Source organism: Mustela lutreola, chromosome 2 (assembly GCF_030435805.1).
Source record: "Mustela lutreola isolate mMusLut2 chromosome 2, mMusLut2.pri, whole genome shotgun sequence".
Taxonomy (NCBI): domain Eukaryota; kingdom Metazoa; phylum Chordata; class Mammalia; order Carnivora; family Mustelidae; genus Mustela; species Mustela lutreola.
The window spans coordinates 139,292,222-139,316,434 of NC_081291.1; the positions used below are offsets into that span (position 1 = coordinate 139,292,222).

At 38.1% G+C, this 24,213-nt stretch overlaps 2 protein-coding genes across 5 annotated transcripts in view; one reads left to right on the forward strand and one right to left on the reverse strand.

The window, feature by feature from the left end:
- Positions 1-1,107: 1,107 nt before the first annotated feature.
- Positions 1,108-17,142, forward strand: TRIM59 (tripartite motif containing 59). 3 transcript variants are annotated; one of them, XM_059163633.1, is made up of 3 exons: positions 1,108-1,237; positions 2,186-2,266; positions 13,982-17,142. In XM_059163633.1, the coding sequence occupies exon 3, from the start codon at positions 13,985-13,987 to the stop codon at positions 15,194-15,196; it is 1,212 nt and encodes a 403-aa protein (XP_059019616.1). In that variant the 5' UTR covers positions 1,108-1,237; positions 2,186-2,266; positions 13,982-13,984; the 3' UTR covers positions 15,197-17,142. The 3 variants fall into 3 exon arrangements, with proteins under 3 accessions (XP_059019616.1, XP_059019617.1, XP_059019618.1); XM_059163634.1 differs by having other exon boundaries at positions 1,114-1,237; positions 2,186-2,262; XM_059163635.1 differs by lacking the exons at positions 1,108-1,237; positions 2,186-2,266 and adding an exon at positions 8,774-8,920.
- A 231-nt stretch (positions 17,143-17,373) lies between these two features.
- SMC4 (structural maintenance of chromosomes 4) overlaps positions 17,374-24,213 on the reverse strand; it is a 36,410-nt gene continuing 29,570 nt past the window's right edge. For both annotated transcript variants that reach the window (XM_059163631.1, XM_059163632.1), the window contains 7 exons: positions 22,724-22,913; positions 21,368-21,512; positions 20,900-21,073; positions 20,253-20,435; positions 19,875-20,107; positions 19,174-19,357; positions 17,374-18,734 (listed from right to left, as the gene is read on the reverse strand). In XM_059163631.1, coding sequence (XP_059019614.1) covers positions 18,582-18,734; positions 19,174-19,357; positions 19,875-20,107; positions 20,253-20,435; positions 20,900-21,073; positions 21,368-21,512; positions 22,724-22,913 — 1,262 coding nt within the window. In that variant the 3' untranslated portion in view covers positions 17,374-18,581. The remainder of the gene's footprint in view (positions 18,735-19,173; positions 19,358-19,874; positions 20,108-20,252; positions 20,436-20,899; positions 21,074-21,367; positions 21,513-22,723; positions 22,914-24,213) is intronic.

Sequence of the window (24,213 nt, forward strand, 5' to 3'; positions counted from 1 at the left end):
ACAAGTACGGGGAGTGGAAGAGGGAGAAGCAGCCTTCCAGCTGAGCAGGGAGCCCCATGCAGTGCTCAATCCCAGAACCCCAGGATTAATCCCAGACCCCAGAATCATGACCTGAGCCAAAGGCAGATGCTTAACGCTTAACGACTGAGGCTCGCAGGGGCCCCCAAGGCTCAGTTTTATCTAGGACAGCGTTAATTGACTTTTCAGTATAGTTAAGAGATGGAAACTGTGGTTAAGAAATCTTGAAATACGGCTAAAGTTTTTCAAGAAAAAAGGGAACCCTGACTAGTGAACTGCATGTTTTCTGATTCTAGGGGTTTAAGAAGGTGAAAAGAGGGTGAAGAGATTGAATCAGAAATCAGGTATTCTGGGCAACAGTGGTCATCTCTCAGTGATAATTTCACGAGGTTGGGAAATGGAGGGGGGAGAGGAGGGAGACAGTTATAAAGGAGTCCTAAGGTGCCGCTGGCTGTCACACAGTGAGTTCTCTTTAAGAAAACTGTCATCAGAAGCCCCCTCCCCCACACTGAGTCAAGTATTCAGGTAGGTCCAGAAGTTCGGATTTCGTGAACCAAAGGAAACGCGGAGTTGGAGCAGGACGGAGCGTGCCTGCTGGGTCGCGTGCCCTCGGGCCGGTGATCTCCCGTTGCAGAAAGCCTGTGAAGTAATAATGGGAGACGCCGCACCTTAAAGTCTAGAATCAGAACGTGCCAGATTAGCTCCAAGTGAAAAACAGTCCTATGAATCTTGCGGAGGTCGTCAGCCGCCGCCAGGCTCCACCTCTCCCGGGGCGGTGGACCACGTCCCACTTCCCCAGGAGGTGGGCCGGCCTAGCACCGCCGTTTGCAGAAGCACCCGCACGCACTGAAGCGCCTTCTGCCGCGTGCCTCGGAAGCTTCCGAGAGGCGGGCCGGCGCCTAGTGCGCAGGTGCGGGAAGCTGGCCCGGGGCTTCGAGCCAGGCCCTGGCAGTTACGCGTCCGCCTCCAAAGGCGCTGCCGGCCGTTTACTTTTGAAAGGCTGCCCCGCGCTCTTTCCCATTGGCGGACGCTACGCAGTTGAACGTTGCCGGGAGACTGCGCTTGCGTCGTGAGGCTCCGCGAGGCCCCGCCCCGTCTGGGCACCTGAAATCCCTCAGGGCGGAGGAGGGCGGGGACGCCAAGCATCTCGGGGACGCGGAGCGTGGAGGCCGTACAGCTGTTCTGGCCTGTGGAGTAGGTTGGTCTCAAACTCCCCGTGGTGAGTCTAAGGAGCGTCTTGGAGGGGTCCGTCTTCTTTGTGAGCACAGGCTGGTGTACTGGGTGTGTGTGTTTGGGGGAGAGTCTAGGGGCTTGGTGATGGAGAGCGTGGGCACGGGTCCTGCATTTACTCTCTCTCGTCCCAGAGGAGGAGGTTGCGGAACCTCGTTTTTCTCCCTCGGGTGCGGAGCTGAGTTTCTGTTTGGGAGCAGGCCGCGTGTAGTGGTGAGGGTGAGAAGAGCGGGACTCCACGGACCTGGTCTGCCTCGCGTGGTTTCGCCGGGGGGCGCGGGGGCGGTGGAAGTGCATTGTGGGGGGTGGGGGGAGGCTCGGAAAGATTTGCCCTAAACCTTGGAGAAAGGGAAGGGTACGGTTATGTTGCGGCCCTTTGTGAGAGGTTCTCACAAGACTTAATAGTGGGTGTGCCCATTTTACAGGTGTGAAACCTCGGTTCTGAGAGGCATTAGGAAAAACTGACCCAGGGCGCCGCAACATTTTAAATGGCAGAACTGAGACATGTACAGACAGACGCCTTGGTGGGGATAACATAAATCAGTATTTATAATATTAAGCTGGCAAAATCTTACGCTCCCGTGGATGTTTCTTGTTTTCAAGTTGACGTGAAGAAGTTAAATGCGCTTGAATGTTTGCTCCGTCATCATCATTGTTGGCTAACATTTTCAAGTGCTCGTAAGATACTTGACGCTACAAAAAGAGATCCTTTGTGACCATTTATTTGGTCACAGGATTGTTGGAATTTTCAGTGTACAAGTGATACCTCTCCTGCACCACCAACTGTTGATATTTCTCACTATTTTTATAAAAACACAGTGAGGCTTAGGGGAGATAAACGTCGAGGAGTGAAATAACCTTTCCTGTGATGTCATATTTAATTTGTTCTTTGAGAATGCAAACCTAAAATATTAAGGTAAAATTCTTTTAATTTTAGAACACGAATACAAGAAACTGAGTAAGTTGGAGAAGATAAAGTATATTCAGTCGCTAATCCAGAAGATCAGCAGCAAAGTAGGTAAGCTCTGAAAGATTAAGTGAATACAAAATTCTCAGTAAATTTTTTTGAGTGTATGATTTAAAGTGGAAGTTGAGATTTTTAAATCTGAAAAAAGACATGTTGGTGTATAAAATTCAAGCCATCTAGGAGGAGCATAAAGTGAAAACAGCTCCCTCATCTGATGTGTACCTTAAAGATAGTCAATTTTGTGTACTTTTTCAGAAATTTTACAGGAATTTGTGTACATCTAAACAAATGGTATCATTTTAGACATACAGACCTGCAAGTTGCATTTATTCCTTACCTGGATATAAAAACTATGCATTTACATACTTGATTTTTTTTTTTTTTTTTTTTTTTTTTGATGACTATGTAACTACCCTTTGAAGTAAGTTACAATAATTTAGTTGGGGAAGGTGAAAATTTTGATTTTAGGTCATGTTAATTTTAACATTGCCTTTCAGCAAACATTGCTGAATATACTTTCACTGTGAAAAGTGCTGAGGGAAAAACAGTGAAAACCTGAATTTCTCGTTTCAGTTCTTGGTTAAATCACATAAGTAGTTTCTTTTTTAGTTTGGGGAAATAGATTGATGTCAAATGCAAGAACAATGCAAATGGGCAGAGTTAAAGTCATATCTGACCATAGGATTTTTTTTTTTTTTTTTTTTTGAAAGGGTTATGGTTACCCCCCATTATTTTTGTATATTTAGATGTACAAATGTATTTTTAAAATTTTGCCCTATGTATATGGGCAATTGTATTTCTGAAGTAATCTTGAATTGCATAAAATGTGCCTTGTTATCAGTTTGGGCCACAGAGATGTGAGACCCAATCAGAATTTTCCCAGACTTATAGCTGACTCACACTATAAGTTCTGGAGCAAGTCACTTAAACTCTGTAATGTGGTAAACATAATTTACTTCAGAGGTTGTAAAATATAATGGAATTTTTATTACTATTCATGTTTAGAGATGAAAGAGGCATTGTTAGTGAATTAAAACTTAAAAAATCATTTACACATACTGTGTAAGAGAATGGATTTTTTTTGTACTGTTTAATTCTCCATAATCTCTTTCTACTGACCATTCTAGTTAGGCATCATGGAGGCTCTGTAGGAAATCCACTTTATGGAGAATGCCTTAAAAGTTCAGAAATTCAGAAGTGTATTTGTTTTTGACACTAAAACACAAGAATTTTGTGAAATAATTTTATAAGTGGATGGTTTAGCCTCAATTTCTTTCTTTCTTTTCTTTTTTTTTTTTCAAAGACTTTATTTATTTGACAGAGAGAGATCACTAGTAGGCAGAGAGGCAGGCAGAGAGAGGGGGAAGCAGGCTCCCTGCTGAGCAGAGAGCCCAATTCAGGGCTTGATCCCAGGACCCTGAGATCATGACCTGAGCCGAAGGCAGAGGCTTTAACCTACTGAGCCACCCAGGTGCCCTAAGCCTCAATTTCTGAAAAGATTTTATTTTTATGTTCATTTCTTGGTGACTTTTTAAAAATTTTTTAAAAACGATTTTATTTATTTAAGAGAGAGAGAGAAAGAGAAAAAATTTACCATTATACGCAGTAAGTGTACAGTGGAGGGTCATTAAGTTCATTCACATTGTTGTGCAACTGTCAGCACCCATCTGTCTCCAGAACTTTTTCCATCTTCCCAGACTAGAATTAAACAATAACTCTCCATCTCCTCTTCCTTTAGCCCCATTTTACTTTGTCTTTGTGGGGTGCTTACTAGTTTTTATATTACATGCACTTTCCACATCTATTGCAATTAAAAGTTTTGCCTCCATTGACCTGAGTAATTTTCAGTTATTAAATGAACTTACATTTCTGGGAAGAATCTCATTTTGATCATTGTACTCTGGATTTGGTTTTGCTAATATTGTGTTCAGGATTTTTATATTGGTATCCATTTTTGAAATTAGTCTATTTTAGTTTTTATTAGGTTTTGGAATCATGCTATACTGTTTTCAAAACAATTTGCAAACTCTACATCTTTGTATTATAGAATAGTTGAACTGGAAATTGCCTCCTAAAAATTTGAAAGAGCTCCCCCAGAGAAGCTTGTCCCTTCTTTTTTTCAGAATAGCACTTTTCTAATTTGTGAATTTCTCTCATATTTTGTTTTATATATTCTCTGGTCAGTTTGGTATTTGGACTGATATAGAGAATAATTCATTTTTGGTAACTCTTCCAAATATAGTAGCATAGAATTATGCAAGGTATTCTGATTTTGGATTTTTCTATTTTTGGTTTATTTCCTTTTTTCAATGCTGACTTTGTATATTTGTTGTTTCTTCCTTTTGTCTCTTGATGGGTTTGTGTATTAATCAATTGCTGCATAACAAATTATCCCCATATTTAGCAGCTTAAAAGAACAAATATTAAAATACAATTTCTGTGGGCCAGGAATCTAGGAGCAGCTTAGCTGAGTGCCTCCAGCCCAGCGTCTCTCTCATGAGGTTGCAGTCAAAGTTGTTGGCTGAGGCTGCAGTCATTGCAGGATTTCACTGGACCTGAAGTATCTTGCTAGTAAGCCCACTTATCAGCAGACTTCCAGTTTCTAGGGGGCTGTTAGACTGAGGGCTGTAGACTGAGGGCTGGTCATAACAAGTGGACTTTGGTCTGCTCACAACATGGCATCTCTCCTCCCTCAGTGACAGTGATCTAAGAGAGATGAAGAGAGCCAGGTCATTCCTGATGGAAACCATGGTCTTATTACAAAACCTTGAAAGTAATATCCGGTTGCTTCTGCTGTATTCTCTTAGAAGGGGGTCCCCTGGGTGGCTCAGTCCGTTAAACGTTTTCCCTCGGCTCAGGTCATGATCCCTGGGTCCTGGGATTGAGCCCCGCTTTGGGACCCTGCTGAGTGGGGAATCTCCTTCTCCTTCTCCTGCTCCCCCTGCTTGTGCTCTCTCCCTCTCTCAAATAAATAAATAAAATCTTAAAAAAGAAGAGAGTCACTAGGTCCAATCTACACTTAAGGGAAAGGGATTACAAAAGGACATGAGTACTAGAAAGTGGAGGTCATTGGGAGGCCATCTTGGATGCTGCCTATTCCAGATAGCTAGTGGCTTATTTATTTAAAGACAGCTCTTGGGTTTATCAGTACCAGCGATTTTGTTAATCATTGTTTTCTTCATTTATTTTTATTATTTTTGTTCTGCTTTTCTAGGTCGGTTTTCCTTTTTTTCTCTTTGCCTTTAGATGAATCCTTTTTCTATTCCTTTTGTTTGGTAATGAAAGTATATAGCTTCAGCTCTGCCCTATACAATTCTTTTTTTAAACCCTATAGATTTTCCTAAGTATTTTTGTCTCGCATGAATAAAGTACATCTTGGCTGGGTACAGAATTCTTAGGTCATACCCTTTTCCTTCTAGACCCTGTGGACCTCGCTATATGATTTCTTAGCATTCCTTGTTGCTTTGGAGATGTTCTGGTTATGTGTTGCCCTGTAACAAATACCCGAAGGCTTGGCTGGCTGTGTGTTCATGATGACTTTTTCACTCACATGTCTGGTACCTCATTGCTTCTCTACTTTTCCTCTCTTGCCAGCAGAGTAGCCTGGACTTTGTTTTACATATTGATTCATGGGTCTGGGACAGTAACCTGCCAGGCTAATTAAGGGCTGTACCCAGAATGGTCATAGCATCACTTGTACTTTATATCCTGTTGATCAAAGCAGTCACATGGCCTGCCCAGGTTTTTTGTGGGGAGAAGAGATTTCATCGTTTGATGGGGGAGTACCACTGAAGCCACATTGTGGGGAGTGTATGTGGGAGATAATGGTTGTGGCCATTTTTGGAAATTACAATTTCCCAGAAGAGAATTCTGAGACCATTGATTTTCCTTTTTTAAATATCTTAGTTTTTTGCCTGGATGCTTGCTTGTAGGATTGTCTCTGTCTAAAATTTTGTTTTTAGTTAGCTGTTAATAGTTAAAAATAAAATAGCAGTATTGAGGTTAATAATGAAAAAGAGTAGCCCGTCCTCTCACTCTTCCCACTCCTGATTCCTGCTCTCCAGAAGCAACCACTCTCATTCAATGATTTCTTTTTGTATCTGCTTCTAGATTTTTGGTATCTGCTTCTAGATTTTTTAATGTGACTTCTTGAATTTTTACTTTTGACTTCCTGGAAGATTAAGATTTAGTTCTTAGGTGTTTTTTTAAAAATTTATTTGACAGAGAGAGAAAGGGCACAAGTAGGCAGAGTGGCAGGCAGAGAGAGAGGGGGAAGCAGCCTCCCCTGCAGAGCAGAGAGCCCTATGTGGGGCTCTATTCCAGGATCCTGGGATCATGACCTGAGCCGAAGGCAGCCACTTAACTGACCGACTGAGCCACCCCAGTCCCCCTAAGATTTAGTTCTCAAACACTGTTTCCTTCCTTTATTCCCTCCAGCCAATATAATAGTCATTTTCTTAGTTTGGGCTATTATAACAAAAATACCATCAACTTAAGTGGCCTAAACAATAGATTTCATGTAGTTCTGGAGGTTGGGACGTCTAAGATCAGGATGTCAGCATGGCTGGGTTCTGATAAGAGTTCCCTTCCTGGGGCACCTGGGTGGCTTGTTGTTAAGTGTCTGCCTTCAGCTCACATCATGATTCCAGGGTCCTGGGACTGAGCCCCGAGCCCTGCGTCAGGCTCCCTGCTCTGCAGGAAGTCTGCTTCTCCCTCTCCCACTCCCCCCAACCTTGGCTTGTGTTCCCTCTATTGCTATCTGTTAAACAAATAAATCTTTAAAAACAAACAAATGCTCCCTTCCTGGGTTGCAGATGGCCCTCTTAATGCTGTTGTCCTTACGTGGTGGAGAGCTGAGGAGAGGGAGCACACCATCCTGTCTCCTCTAAGGGCACAAATTGGTTCATGAGGGCTCTCTGCCCTCATGACCTCATCTCCCAAAGGCTCTACTTACTAATACCATCTCATTAACCGGTAGGATCTCAACATGAATTTTAGGGGGACACAGGCATTCAGTCCATAAGTCATGTTTTTTGGTAAAGTCAATATTTAATATTACACTAATATAAGAGAGCCATATATTTCCTCCCATTTCATGGTTCTATCACTTTTCCCAAACTTTAGTTTTGTCATCACCTCTTAATATGTTCAGACACTTCTTGAAATATTGTCAGTTCTATTTCTCAAAGACATTCCTTTCGGATCTTTTTTTCCCAGACTACTTGTTCTCTAGGCTTGCTCCACAGTTGTTCTGGATTTAATTTCACCATTAACCCGGTGAGAATTCTTGCTTTTCTTTTCCAAAATTTATTCTTCTGGGTATAGAATTTTAGGTTGGAAGCCATTTTTTCCCGGAATATTAAGGGCATTGCTTCACTGCCTTCTATTTTCCAGTGTTGTTATTTTACATACAACATGGCTAAATCCAAGATACTCATCCTTGAAAATAAACATAGGTAAAGTTTTTGCCCCTTTTTTTCCCCCTCAGAAGTCTGACCTGGATATAGAAAACTTCTGGGGCATGAAATTTCATGCTGGTTTCTGAAGAACTAGTTTCTAAGCATGATAGTGACCTATACTTTCTGATTCTCAGAGTCAGAAAGTTGCTGACCTTACAGAGTTGTTTTCATCTAGGCCTGCTTCTGTTAAACAGTTCTGACTGTTCATAAATGTATTGCCTAAAATCAGGTTTTTTTTTTTCTTTTTTTTAAGATTTTATTTATTTGACAGAAATCACAAGTAGGCAGAGAGGCAGGCAGAGAGAGGGGTGGGGGGGAGGAAGCAGGCTCCCTGCAGAGCAGAGAGCCCGATGTGGGGCTCGATCCCAGGATGACCTGAGCCGAGGGCAGAGGCTTTAACCCATTGAGCCACCCAGGCTCCCCTAAAATCAGTTTTAAATAGCTCAGCAAGAAGAGGGTCGTCCAAGAGTAGGATTTTATTTCTGTATCTTTAGGTTATCTACAAACTTCTTTTTTAAAGATTTATTTAGTTATTTGTCAGAGAGAGAGAAAGAGAGCACAAACAGGCAGAGTGGCAGGCAGAGGAGAAAGAGAAGCAGGCTTCCCGCTGAGCAAGGAGCCCAGTGTGGGACTTGATCTCAGGACCCTGGGATCATGACCTGAGCCAAAGGTAGTGACTTAACTGACTGAGCCACCCAGGTACCCAGTTATCTGCAAACTTCTAATTACATTTTAAAAAAATGTTTATATACTTTGAAAGTTAACTTTTGAGACCGTATTTGCTTTTTATTTTATATGAGCCCAGGAGATGGCATTTTCTTTCAATATTGTGGTAAATATCTTAATTGTAAACAAAGTTGAGCTCTTACGGGGAAGGTCCCTAAATGGGTTCTGAGGGAAAAATGTTTTCTAGAGTTTTGTCAAATATGACTTTAGAGGGAAAGGTTTGATTCTGTTTTAGTCCTAATTTTGGCACTTTTAAATATTAAATAGCTCTAATATTAATTCTAAGTTGAATATATGTCCACTGCTCAGTTATTTTTTCACTGCAAAGTGCTGTTTTTTTTTTTCTTAAGATTTTATTTATTTATTTGACAGAGATTACAAGTAGGCAGAGAGGCATGCAGAGAAAAAGGAGAAAGGAGGCTCCCTGCTGAGCAGAGCACCTGATGCGGGGGCTGGATCCCAGGACCCTGATATCAGGACCTGAGCCGAAGGCAGAGGCTTAACCCATTGAGCAATCCAGGTGCCCTGTAAAGTGCTGTTTTGTTTTTTCCTTCATTATGAATTCTGACATCACTAAAATCCTCTGAGAAACATGTTTGTTTTTCATGGGTGGTTTTGTGTGATTATAGAGCTCTCTGTAGATATAGAGGAAAGTCAAGAAATCTTCCCAGCGGGGCGCCTGGGTGGCTCAGTGGGTTAAAGCCTCTGCCTTTGGCTCAGGTCATGATCTCAGGGTCCTGGGATCAAGCCCCGCATCAGGCTCTCTGCTCAGCAGGAAGCCTGCTTCCTCCTCTCTCTCTGCCTGCCTCTCTGCCTACCTGTGATCTCTGTCTGTCAAATAAATAAATAAAATCTTAAAAAAAAAAAAAGAAATCTTCCCAGCCTGCATTCTCTTGCACTGAATGTCATCATCTGTACTGTCGCTCAGTTACTTTAGTTTCCTGGAATGCTTCACAGTTCAGGCTTAGTATCTGTGTGATACGTCTTGGCTCATTAGGGTTCTGAATATTGTCAATCTGAATGGAATATTTTTTGATAGATTGTCCTGTTACAGCTTTTCTGAAACAAAAGTAGAGATTTTGCTGTTTAAAAAACAAAAAACTGGGGGTGCCTGGGTGGCTCAGTGGTTTGGGCCTCTGCCTTTGGCTCAGGTCATGATCTCAGGGTCCTGGGATCGAGCCCCACAACGGGCTCTCCTGCTCAGCGGGGAGCCTGCATCCCCCTCTCTCTCTGCCTGCCTCTCTGCCTACTTGTGATCTCTGTCTATCAAGTAAATAAATAAAAATCTTAAAAAAACAAAACAAAGATCTAATATTAATGTTGGTTTCTTTTTTTTTTTTTTTAAAGATTTTATTTATTCATTTGACAGCGATCACAAGTAGGCAGAGAGGCAGGCAGAGAGAGAGGAGGAAGCAGGACTCCCACAGAGCAGAGAGCCCGATGCAGGGCTCGATCCCAGTACCCTGGGATCATGACTTGAGCCAAAGGCAGAGGCTTTAACCCACTGAGCCACACAGGTGCCCCTTAATATTGGTTTCTTAAGGGGTAGTATTTATTCAATCAGTGAGTGAATCCCTACTGTGTTTAGTGAAAACATGTAGTGAATGCTTAAAGTTCTGTTTAGACACAACTCCTGCCCTTACTACAGGCTTACATCCTCTAATATATAGGGAAATTTGACAAAAATCTCTTAACTCTGGTTAAGTGCTGTAAATTGGCAGTACAGCATTCAGTGAGATTGAGAAGAGACCTTATTTGGGGAGGAGGCAGAGCCCAATTTGAGACTTGAATAAGAGATTGATTTTGAAAATGTGAAGGAGCATAGAGCCAAAAAGTCTAAAGAGGGTTTTTTTTTTTTTTTTTTTAAAGATTTTTATTTATTTCTTTGACAGAGATCACAAGTAGGCAGAGAGGCAGGCAGAGAGAGAGGAGGAAGCAGGCTCCCTGCCGAGCAGAGAGCCCAATGTGGGGCTCGATCCCAGGACCCTGGGATCATTGACCTGGGCCGAAGGCAGAGGCTTTAGCCCACTGAGCCACCCAGGCACCCCTAAAGAGGTTTTCAATAGTTAATAAAAGTACACAATTATTTGTAGATATCTTCTCAAACTTTTCATCTTAAAAGTTAGTTTTATAGAGGATGATTTACGTGAATGGGACTTGGGTTTTTTGTTTTGCTCTCAAGTTTCTCTAGATGGTGTAATTTGATTTTTCTCTACCATGGCTAAGTTTAATTCCTGAAGATTGTGGCTTGCATTGAGGATAGGTACAAACTAAGACTGTAAGATAAGGTAGGGTACAAAACTGTCAGGCTTTTGTTGTTGGAAATGTCAAAAATATCTTGCCAAGAGGTCAAATTATTATTTCTGGGTTTCTTTCATTAAGGAAAAGAGGACTAATGATGTTCTTACCACTAACGCTCTACTAGTCAGTAATTCATAGTTAAGCCCAATTAATAGTTCATCTTTAAAACTAGTTTTTATTGGAAGGACTAATTAAAAAATGTTTTTCCCTTCCAAATTGAAAGTATTACTTTGCAGTAGTAAACTGTGCTGATTCTGAACTTTAAGCATACTAGTATTTCAATTGAAGAAGCTAAGAAATTTATAGTAACTGTTATTAGAGAAATTTAATACCTTTCCTTAGGAACTATGGTTGAGCCAATTGGGAATATGAATTCTTTTTTTTTTTTTTTAAGATTTTATTTATTTGACAGATGGAGATCACAAGTAGGCAGAGAGACAGGCAGAGAGAGAGGAAGGGAAGCAGGCTCCCTGCTGAGCAGAGAGAGAGCCCAATGTGGGGCTTGATCCCAGGGTCCTGGGATCATGACCTGAGCCGAAGGCAGAGGCTTTAACCCACGGAGCCACCCAGGAGCCCTGAGAATATGAATTCTTTTGAATTAATAACATAATTTTGCTAATCCCAATCTGTTATTTAGTAGGAATGTTTGATCTTGCCTATTTTTGCACAATTAAAAAAAATTTCATGGGACACCTGGGTGGCTCAGTTGGTTGAGAGTCTGTATTTAACTCAGGTCATGATCCTGAGGTCCTGGGATTAAGTCCCACATCGGGCTCCTTGCCCAGTAGGGAGCCTGCTTCTCCCTCTGCCTGCCTCACCCCCTGTTTGTGCTCTCTCTCTGGCAAGTAAGTAAAATCTTAAAAAAAAAAAAAAAAAAACAAAACCCCAACTTATTTTCAAGTACAAATGATGTACATTCATTAGTTTCATGTGCATGACAGTTTCAGCAACTCTATATATGTTATGCTCACAGAATTTTAGCCACCATGTCACTATACTGAGCTGTTAAAATACCACTGACTGTATTTCCCAATGTTGTGCCTTATCCCATAACTGGAAGCCAGAACCTTCCTATCGCCTTCACCTATTTCACCATCCCCATCCACCCTCTGCCCCACAATCACTTTTGTTCTCCGTATTTTTGGGTCTGTTTTGGTGTTTTTGTTTGCACATTTATTTTTTTTTTTTTTAAAGATTTAACTTATTTAGAATGAGAGTGAGAGCACGAGCTGGGGAAGGGGCAGAAGAAAAGGTAGAGAATCTTAAGCAAACTGCAGAGCAAGGAGCCCCCATACGGGACTCGATCCCACAACCCTGAGATCATGACCTGAGCTGAAACCAAGAGCTGGACACTCAGTCAACCGAGACACCTAGGTGCCCCCGCTCATTTGTTTAGATTCCACATATATGGTATTAGTCTTTTTTCTGCTTAGCATAATACCCTCCAGGTCCATCCATGTTATTGGAGATGACAAGATCTCATTTTTCTATGGCTGATTACTCCATTGTGTCTATATTTATCTCTCTCTCACACACACACACTCACGATCTCATCCGTTCATTTTTGAAGGACACTTGTTATTGCCTCCATATCTTGGCTATTGCAGTGAATATGGGGTGCATACGTCTTTTGGAATTAGTGTTATCTTTGTTGGTTAAATATCTAGTAGTGCAATTACTGGGTTATATGGGATTTTGATTTTTAGTTTTTTGAGGAACCTCCATACTGTTTTCCAGTGGTTGCACCAATTCACACTCCACCAACAGTGCAGGGTTCCCTTTTCCCCCGCATCCTTGCCAACACTCATTTTTCTTGTCTGATACTAGCCATTCTGACAAACCTAAGGTGGTGTTTCATGGTTTTGGTGTGTGTTTCCCTGATCACTGATGAGCATTCTGTCGGATCTGTTGGTCATCTGTATGTCTTTGGAAAACGGTTTATTCCGGTCCTCTGCCCATTTTTGGGTGTTGGGTTGTACAGGTTCCTTATATATTTTGGATATTAACCCCTTATCAGGTATCATTTACAAATAACCACTCATTGCCTTTTCATTTGTTGGGCAGAAACTTTCAATTTTGGTGTAGTTCCAGTTTACTTCGTTTCCCTTGCTTAAGGAGACATATCTAGAAAAATGTTGCCAAGGCCAATGTCCCAGAGATTATTTTCTATGTTTTCTTTATGGAGTTTTCTGGTTTTACATTTTGGACTTTAATCCACTTGAGTTTATTTTTGTATATGGTGTAAAGAAATTGGTCCAGTTTGTCTTTAACATAGAGCTGTTCATTTTTCCCAGCATCATTAAAGTTATCTTTTCCTCATTATATATTCTTGTCTTTGTCAGAGATTGCCCATGTACGTGGGTTTCTTTCTGGGCTATCCTGTTCATTGATCTGTTTTTGTACCAGTACCATACTGTTTTGACTACTGCAGCTTTGTAGGATAGTTTGAAATCTGGGATTGTGGTACCTCCCTAAAGAACCACCTTTGTTGTTCTTTATCAAGATTTGCTTTGGCTATTCAGGGTCTTTTAGGCATATTCCAGTTCTATGAAAAATACTTCCTGGTATTTTGGTAAGAGATTACTGTGAATTTATAGATTGTTTTAGGTAGTATAGACATTTTGACAATGTTCTTCCAATCCAGACTATGGTGTATTTTTCAACCTGTTTATGTTATCTTTAGTTTCTTCCATCAGTGTTGAATAGTTTTCAGAGTACAGGTCTTTCACCTTCTTGATTTCTTCCTAGGTATTTTATTTTGGTAAATGTAGTTGTTAATTTCTTCCTGCTACTGTTGAATGTATAGAAATGCAACAGATTAATTTGTATACTGCAACTTGACTGACTCTTCATTTATTTCTAACAGTTTGTTGGTGGTCTTTAGGGTTTTCTGTATAAAGTATCTTGTCATCTGCGAATAGTGAGTTTTACCTTTTCTTTTAACCAATGTAGATGCCTTTTCTTTTTTCTTGTCTGCTGTGGCTAGGAGTTCAATTCTTGTGCATAGCTTAGATTTTAGCACTTAAAATGTTAAGAAGTTGCACAGGTTATCATTGAGTAGACTTCAACAGAATACTTAATTTTACTTTTGCATAGATGCAAACTTAAATAACTTTAATTTGAAATATTTACTACAAATTAGAATTGTTTAGTATGATTTTAGTCCCAAAGTTAAGCTCTTAAAAAATGATGTCTATATATTAGGAATTGTATTACTTAGAAATGTATGTACAAGTGTTTTGTTACATGGAGGCTTAAAATAGTTTTTTCTTCTTGACAGGAAATGCACAATTTTGAGGACGAGTTAACATGTCCCATTTGTTACAGTATTTTTGAAGATCCTCGTGTACTACCATGCTCTCATACATTTTGTAGAAATTGCTTGGAAAACGTTCTTCAGGCATCTGGGAACTTTTATATATGGAGACCTTTACGAATTCCACTCAAGTGCCCCAATTGCAGAAGTATTATTGAAATTGCTCCAACTGGTATTGAATCTTTACCTGTTAATTTTGCATTAAGGGCTATTATTGAAAAGTATCAGCAAGAAGACCATCCAGATATTGTCACCTGTCCTGAACATTACAGACAACCATTAAATGTTTACTGTCTCCTAGATAAAAAACTAGTTTGTGGTCATTGCCTTACCATAGGTCAACATCATGGTCATCCCATTGATGATCTTCAAAGTGCTTATCTGAAAGAAAAGGACACGCCTCAGAAACTACTTGAACAGTTAACCGACACACACTGGACAGATCTTACTCAACTTATCGAAAAGCTGGAAGAACAGAAATCTCATTCAGAAAAAATGGTCCAAAGTGATAAGGAAGTTGTTCTCCAGTATTTTAAGGAGCTTAGTGATGTATTAGAACAGAAAAAAAAATTTTTCCTAGCTGCTCTCTGTGATGTTAGCAATCTGATTAATCAAGAATATACTCCACAAATTGAAAGAATGAAAGAAATAAGAGAGCAGCAACTTGAATTGATGACACTGACAGCATCTTTACAGGAGGAGTCTCCACTTAAATTTCTTGAAAAAGTTGATGATATCCGCCAACATGTGCAGATTTTGAAACAAAGACCACTTCCTGAGGTCCAACCTGTTGAAATTTATCCTCGAGTAAGCCAAATATTGAAAGAAGATTGGAGCAGAACAGAAATTGGACAAATTAAGAAACTTCTCATTCCTGAAATGAAAATTTCTTCAAAGAGGATGCCATGTTCCTGGCCTGATAAAGATGAGAAAGAAGTTGAATTTTTTAAGATTTTAAACATTGTTATAGTTACTTTAATTTCAGTGATCCTGATGTTGATCCTCTTTTTTAACCAACACATAATAACCTTCTTAAATGAAATCACTTCAATATGTTTTTCTGAAGTTTCTTTATCTGTTTACCAAAGTTTATCTAACAATCTGCATGATTTAAAGAATATGCTATGTCACACTTTATATTTACTGAAGGAATTCATGTGGAAAATAGTTTCTCATTGAAAATTCAAATCTGAATTGTTTAAGTAGGCTTATTCTGTAGAGCCGACTAATAGCCATTGCTAAAGGGAGATATAGGGTAGGATGGACAAATAACAAAGTAAACTATCAGATTTACAGCAAATATAGAAATATGTTAAACCATCCATGCTGCTTAGCTAGAAATTTGTCAGAAATGATACATAAGGTGTCTTAACCAGAATATCTAGTTTACTTGATTTAATATATTATCCCATTTTATTTGCTTGAGGTTGGTATTATTGTTGTGGCACTGAAATACTCCTGTATCAATACTGTCTTTTAGCTTTTTTTTTGTCTTTTAGCATTCTGTTACTGCAGTGGATAGTGTTGCAGTTATGTAAAAATAGTTTTTAGATAAAAAAATCCTTAAAGTGTAAAGGCCTTTATTTTGATGTGGCTTAAAGCCTTTGGCCAAATAAAGATGTTGAGTAGAGGTATTAAATTCAAGTAGCAAAGTCTAATTGATAAGGGATTGTTTACATTAAGGATATTTTTGATCAAATATATCTGATTACCTGATAACATTAATGTATTTTAAGATAGACTTAAGAGCCCTAGAATGTTTATCAACCTTCATTCCTGACAAAGCTATGGCTTTTGGAAATACATTGTTAGGGAACAAGCAGTGAACTTTTTCAAATAATGGTTCTATTTTATTCTGTGGTTTGTGTAAATTTAACGTTTTGGTTAGTGCTTTAGTCTTGCCAGTCAAATCTGTTCTTGGATAAAAACTCAAAACGTTACTAGCATTGTATATTGTTGATAACTTCCATCATTAGATTTAGGTGGCATCATGCTAACTCTTATTTGTCTTAAAAAATGGTCTTTTTGTGCTATTTGCTAATGCTATTATCAAAGTACCAATAATTTAACTTTCTTAAATTTTGCTTAAATGGGAGCCTGTGTGGCTATTTAGTCAAATCCCTTTGATTAGTTCCCTTATTGTTAATAGGGACTGGAATTGTGGTGCTTGTGGTAGGACTTCTGGCTTGCCCCTTTTGTTCATGAAAATGTTAAGTAAAAGATCATTTTCCAGAAATTCCAAATTGGCTGTTGCTCTTAGATCCATTCCCTAGGAGCCCTATGTAGTTCAGACTTTCAGGTCATTTTGGGGAATGCTCCTGGTCCTATACTACATATAAATTATGAGTTAATATGGCTGTAGTTCTAAAATGTTCCTAATGTCTTATCTGCTGAGAATATCAACACAAAGATGGCTGGCTGTATTAAGTCAAATACATGACCAGAATCAGAATATATATATAGCACAATTAACAATCACAGAGGCAAAGAACACTTGGAGGTTATTAATGGTGGTGGTGGTGAGCTAAATATTAAGGTATTAAAATATAAATACAACACAGTAACTTAGATTGAAGTTGGTTGGTCACAATACAAAAATGCCTCTTTTTTTGAATACACATATTAGTAAGCATTGAAATTTCTAGCTGTTTGTGTCAAGCACTTCATGTCAGGTTTCTGAAGTAGGTATTATCTTCTTTTTGTAGATAAGGAAACAATGAGAAGCAAGCGGTTTGCCTAAGGCCATACAGCCAGCATAAGGGACAGTATATTTTTAGTGTTTCTGCTGTTATGCTACCAAAACCTTGAGCCAAGATTTTTATTCAATTAGGACTAATTTATGTCTAAGAATCTATTTATATAGCTAAAGATTGGGACCATATACTTATTATTAACACATTTTAGGTTTGACATTGTTAAGTTGCCAGTTCTTAGACAAAACTGAATTTTATGTAGTGTGTATGAATATAGTCAAGAATACAAATTATTGATTCTTAATACATGCTTTTCTGTTTTATAATTCTTATCAAGAGAATGAAACTGTAAAACTTAAAGTATATAATCTCAATATTTCTAAGTTTTATGTATAACAAAATATATTTTAATAAACTTATTTTGCTATTTTATGTGCATTTGAGTGGCTTAATAAGGCGCTCAAACTCAGGGGTAGTAGCTCTGGAATTTTCATATGGGTAATGGGAATTATCTAAACTCTTGTTTAAGACTTAAAATGTTGTAGAGCTTAGTACTAGAGTATTAAGTTCTGGAAATTCATCACTACTTTCACCAATGAAAAAGCACTTGATTATATTCTTTTTAGTTTTCCCTTATATCTTGATTGAAAACAAACGACCATATTAGAGTTTCATATCTTGCTTTATTTAAGTCCATGCTCATGTATTTACATATTTAATGACTGTTAGGATACAAACCATCTTTGTTGGATCTTTTAATACCTAAACAATGGCTGATTATTGAGCTAATAACTTTTAGTTTTAATTTCTTAGGATCAATATCCCAAAATCAAATAGCTAGGGCAAAGACTTGATTCAATACCAGAATTCCTCTTGAAAACCAAGTGGTTGCCAACTTCAGTTTACAGTGTAACACCGAGCTAATGCAGGAAAGAAAAAGCCCTGGCAGATGGATAGGCAAACAATTCCCATTTATACTAAGAAAGTTAACCCCTACATACTTCATTTTTCTTTAAATGAAGCAATAATAATGAGTATTTATTCCTTTTTCACTGATGAGTATCTTGCTCATGTTCAGATACTGCCTGTTTGCTGACTGGCCCTCTTGCAAGTTTTAAACACACGGAGTTAGAAAAGCATATAAAATATTTAAATTTTCATCTTGTAGAATTCAGAACTGTTTAAAAAAATGTTCCCATTGTTTGGGTAATAAATACAGTGACTGTCCACAAACTGTTATAGTAAATTAAATAGAATACCTTAAGAATTTATTCATTAGTAGTTGGCAGGCGTTTCCACTGTAGATTAGGGATCCATGATGGTATGTGCATCTTGAGTTAACATGATGTAGTTTAGAACTTACTGTTCATGAACTAACATACTTTTAAACTCTGTTGGTAGTAACTTCAGACTAAGGGCAAATCATCTAGCACTCCCAAGCATCTTAGTTTCTCCATAGCCTGCTTCTTACAAAACTGTCAGATTCTTAGTCTCCTAAAAGCAGGTATATAGAATATTTAAAAAAAGATTTGAGAGACAGAGGACACAAGCCGGGGAGAGACAGAGGGAGAAGCAGACTCCTTGCTGAGTGAGCAGAACCTGATACAGGGCTCAATCCTAGGGTTCTGGGATAATGACCCAAGCCAAAGGCAGATGCTTAACCAACTGAGCCACTCAGGTGTCCCTAGAATATTTTATTAGACTATTTAACCTACCTCCTAATAGCATAAACTAGAAACCAGTTAGTTATATGATCCAGTTTAGGAATATGTATTTTACATAATTTATAGTCCTTTACAAATAGAAAATCAATAATACAATATGCTCAATCTTCACTGATTCAATTTAAAGAATCCTGGCTATAAATAAATTCAACAAAGTCCTTTAGATGCGATTTGTTTTGGGTTTACTGCAACACTTTTTGTTATATTGTATGTCTTGTAAATTCCAATAAGTCTGTCTGAAATCTCAAACATGTTATTTCGAAGAGAAATTATTATGAACTGGGCATTTTTTGTTTGTTCCTAAAGAGAAAAAAACAGAAGTATTAGTAACAAATCATAACAAACATCTAACTTACTTGAAATGTTTTTGCTGGGCAATAAATTCAACAGTTTGATAATTAAGATGAAGAGGAATGATAGCATGTGTAATTTATGACACAGCCATTTGAGAGGAATTTGGTTATTTTGGGATACATGGTTGCCCAGAAGCTTCTTGGGGGGGGGGGGGGGGGGAGATCTAAGTAGACCAGGGATTCTAGCTGGGTTTCTGCTACTAATTTACATTACTTGTTCAAATTAGAAATATTTAGTTCAAATAAAGGACGTGGTCTCTCGGATACCACAGGACACCGTATTTAAGAGTATAGGGGAAAAGTTCAAAAGAAGTCAATAAATTCCATGTGTATTGTTAGGGAACCTATAAAATTCTCAGAATGAAAACCTCTAAATGATTACTTACATATATATAAAATGCGACAATGGACACATTTTTAAAATCAAGGGCTGCATCAATCTCATCCATGAAGTACAGAGGAGTAGGTTTGTAGTGGTGAAGAGCAAATACTAAAGCCAATGAACTAAGTGTTTTCTCTCCTCCTGAAAGATTGAAGATCTTCTTCCAACTTTTCTTAGGTGGTCGTACACTGTAAAGAAAATCTCTTATTAGATAACTTGCAAAGCTAAAGATTTCATGATTTGTTTGATTTAAAACTGGCTTCTTCTATCTTTCTGGGGATCTCTAATTTGCTTTTCACAGATTTAAACTTTTTTGAGGTTATTTTGTAAAAATGTTATTGGAGAACGAACACATAAGAACACTTATCAAAATTTTAAGATTTAAACAGCAAGACAGTAAACACTTCTTGCTATTCAGTTTCCAGTGCATTTTTTTGCTTTGCAACTTTAAATCCTAATGTTAAACTGAAATGGCTCAAATATTTAAAAAGATGAACTAGACAAATACCATGTAAAATTAAGTATTTGCTGCTTGCTCAGAATTTATGTTGTAAATTGCCAATATGTAAACAAATTAATACTCACCATCAAACAAAACAAGCTGGAGATCTAAACTACACATCCCACCCTTAAAAAATACTGACAGTTTGGAGAATACGTAGAGATATGTAACAAGAGGATCCAAAACTCAGTATAATTACAAACCTGAACATGATTCCTTCAGAGAAAGGATCCAAGCTGTCTACAAGCTCCAGTTCAGCATCACCTCCCAAAGTTAGCATTTGGTAATTTTCCTTTAATTTATTTGTTATTATATAAAAACCTGCCATGAATTCATTAAGCCTTTGTTTCCGAAGATCTTCATATGCCTGTCTAAACTGATCTCTTTCACAAGTAATTTTGTCCAATTCTGCTACCCGCTGTAAATACAATTCTTCCTATGAAAAAAAATCACGAGAAAAACATCTATTCAGTTACTCTTCTGAAATGAGAGTTAAAACTGCTAATTATACAAATTAAAATTCACAATTTAGGTTAAGGACTAAAGAATTTCTGTCTAAGTCATTAACAGTTTACTCGTACCTTCTTTTTATATTCTGCAATGGCACCAAGGTTTGGTTTCATTTCATGACACTGGGCTTCTAAGAGTGCAATTTGATTTGTTATAGAATCTGGGTTCTTGATTGCTTCAAGATCCTCTGGGGTTAAAACTGCAATCTCTTCAAGAGGACTGTCTTCTATGGGATGCAGTGATATTTTTGAAATCTAAAATTTCAATTTAGATGAACATTAGGGAAGGCACAGAACTAATTATTTAAAAAAAAATCAAATCACTATATGACAAATTACTTATCTACTAAATATATACTAAGGGTTTATGGCTAATTTCTGTAGCAATTATTTTTCAAAGGACAAGAAGAAAAATATTACAGTGTTCCAAAACGTTCACGTAGTCCTTTGTTAAATCTCTGAATCAGCCCTGGGGTGAAAATACTGACTAGTGGAATCATTACACAGATATATCTATATATAGAAATTACAATATATATTGTTCATTACATCCCCTGTAAACCTAAGAAATGATTATCTCTGGGGATTAAGTATCACAACATCTCAAAAATGCATCTCACAAATGCATATCACATCATCTCAAAAAATAGAAACAAGAAACACCACTCTTCCATAAGGATCTTTTAAAGTGACATTTAACTAAATGGTAACCATCTTACCTCTTTTTGCCAGTATTTTATTTTCGAATTATGTTCAGCAATGTGACCATCTATTTGTTCAAGTTTCAACTTAATACTAAGTGCATCTTTTTGAAGAGCATGTTCATTTTCTTGAATTATTTTTAGTTCTTGAAGTAGATTACGATGTTCTTTTTGGATCTCCGGTAAGGACCCCTAAAAAACAAGAACTACTACTATGGATAATGACCTTCCCAAATGGAAAGAAAGAACAGTATTTTTACATTACAGAGATGAAGAAATTAGTAATCTCCCCTTATGCCACTTCCATTTTTTAAGTTTATTTATGGAAAAGTTACAATACTCCTCTTTTTTATTGTACAAATAAATGTTAGTTATAGCTACAAAACTTTTAAGCTATTGAGTCTTTACTGTGTCAAGGTACTGATGTCATATATCCAAATCTTTAAATTGCTTCCAATACCATTCACTTCCATCTCCAAGTCTTACCTCTGCAGCATTTGTGTTCTTTACGACCTCTGCTGCTTTGTCCTCAAGACTTTTTAGTTCTGCTGTTAAATCATCTACTTCTTTCTCAGTGTCTTTTATTTCTCTCTCTGTGCGAAAGACGGAGTCTTGTGCTTTTTTAAGATTTCTAAACAAGCAAAATGATACATTAAAAATGTGCTAACATGGGATTTGTTTTTCTGCTTATGAGAGTTTACCAGAAAACTTCATGAAATTGACAGATTTTACTATCACAGATTTTAAAATTTATGATTTCTGAACCATCCTTGATAAGGTTTTTATGTTATACATACACTTCTGGGATGTATATTTTATTAAACTCTGAATATAAATTAATGAAACCTAAACCATGAAGCAAAGTTGTCTGTTGTATTATTATATTCTTGTCATTTTCTTATCTGATTGGAGATCCTTAAATCTCTACACTCATGAAGTTATACCTTCCAATAGATAATACCTTCCAGTTAGAGCAATGTGTGTTTCCCAAGGACGGGAACAAGGACTTTTTTCCCCCTTAATAAAAGTTACTTCTACTTTGACCAATGTGTTTAGATAAACTTCTGCTCCTAAGAAACAAATGGCTTATTAGTGCTTTATCTACCTTTGAGCCAAAAACACTGGAGTAATTTAACTAGATAAAATTGTAACAAATTGATTATTAAGATAAAAAAGTTATTCACATTTTAACTTTTTTTTTTTTTTTTAAGATTTTATTTGACAGATCACAAGTAGGCAGAGAGGCAGGCAGAGAGTGAGAGAGGAGGAAGCAGGCTCCCTACTAAGCAGAGAGCCCAATATGGGGCTCTATCCCACAACCCTGGGATCATGACCTGAGCCAAAGACAGAGGCTTTAACCCACTGAGCCACCCAGGCGCCCCACATTTTAACATTTTATAAACATGTTTAAGCTTTAATTATCTAGAAACACCAATACTCTAAAAATTGATTTAAAAACAAGACCTATGAATGGTTAAGACAATGGAGTAATCCAATGAACTAAAAACTAAGTTACCAAGACAATTTTGCTAATTTTCCTAGATCTATTTAATAACCATTGAACTACTCTATGCCAGAGAAATAAAACAGATTTTTAGGTGCATACAAGTGGAGAGTTACAGAACTATACTTTGCCAAGGCATATACCTGTTCACCACTTAACACACACACACATACGCATCCCCCCACATGGTCATCATAAATGTTTAAAGGTTTCCCTTTACTAAAGTCCTATTAGATAAAAACATGTTAGATAGGGTTACTAAGTAATAGCATACTTTCCAAGCTTTTCCAATATGGAAGCAGGAAGAAAACTGGTTAGGGTTAGCATACATACTCTACCTGTCAGCAGTCTTGATTGCTACTTGAGCTTTAGTAATAGCAGAAGCACATTCATCTAATTGCTTATTTATTTTATCAAGTTTGTCTTGTTGGGCCTTGAGTTTATGGTTATTGATTTCTACAATAATATTGTGTAGTCTTTTAACCTCAGCTTCTACTTTTCCAGCTCTCTCAGCCACGTTGTCATATTCTGAAATAAAAAAAAGAGCTCAATTCACGTTTCTAAGGTTCACACACTATTTCTTACTAGATGTAAATTTTGTCAGTCATAGGACTTAACCTGATGCATGAAAAATTTTAGACATTTGGGGAAAAGTGTATCTCAAAAAAAACCAGAACACACGATGTCAAAACAAATGGTATTATAACCACACATGGTTAAATTCTCTGGCTTAGCCATAGCATAAGCCACTCATTTCTTCTTTTTTAAAAATCATTTATTTATTTATTTAATTTGACAGAGATCACAAGTAGGCAGAGGGGGAGGGGGGAGTAGGTTTCCCACTGAGCAGAAAGCCCGACGCAGGGCTCGATCGCAGGCCCCCGGGATCACGACCTGGGTTAAAGGCAGAGGCTTTAACCCATTCAGCCACCCAGGCACGCCAAGCCACTCATTTATTAATGGCTTCATGCGCTCAGGCTCTTTTCAAAAATCTTTGCAACTTTTCTCTCCAAGAAAAGTAGCCACTGGAGAGTGATGTACAGGGAAGTGGCATTATGTGACCAGGGCTTTTATTTATTTTTAAAGATTTTATTTATTTACTTGACAGAGACCTGACTTGAGCCAAAGGCAGAGGCTTAACTACTAAGCCACCCAGGCGCCCCCTGAAGCTGCTTTTAGAAACCATACAAAACCAAGAAAAAGGGGCGTCTGGGTGGATCAGTGGATTAAAGCCTCTGCCTTCGGCTCAGGTCATGATTCCAGGGTTCTGGGATCGAGCCCCACATCGGGCTCTCTGCTTGGCAGGGAGCCTGCCTACTTCCTTCCTCTCTCTCTGCCTCTCTGCCTACTTGTGATCTCTGTCAAAGAAATAAATAAAATCTTAAAAAAAAAAAAAAAAAAAAGCATGTCATCTCTATTAAAGAATGCCATGGGGCAGGGCACCTGGGTGAATGACCAGCTAGCTCTTTGTTTCCACTTAGGCCTATGGCTCCAAACTCAGAGCAGAGTTTGCTTACAGATTCTCTCCTTCTCCCTCCCACCCTCAGCTTGCTCTATCTCTTAAATAAATTAATCTTAAAAAAAAAAAAAAAAAAAAAAAAAAGCCTTGGTGCTTAGTAGGACCACAGAAGCCTCCCAAAGCCATCTCATTGTACTCCCTTGGAAATCTAGAAGAACTGCTTGCAGGAAAAGGCACTCAGATTAACAAGGAAGGAAGTAGGAAAATGTAGAGATGCTGAAGAGAGGGGCATCTTGATCCAAGGTTCAGAGACCAAGAAAGGGGAGGTAACCTGGAAATGGGAATGATAGGAAAGAGGCAGTTAAAAGT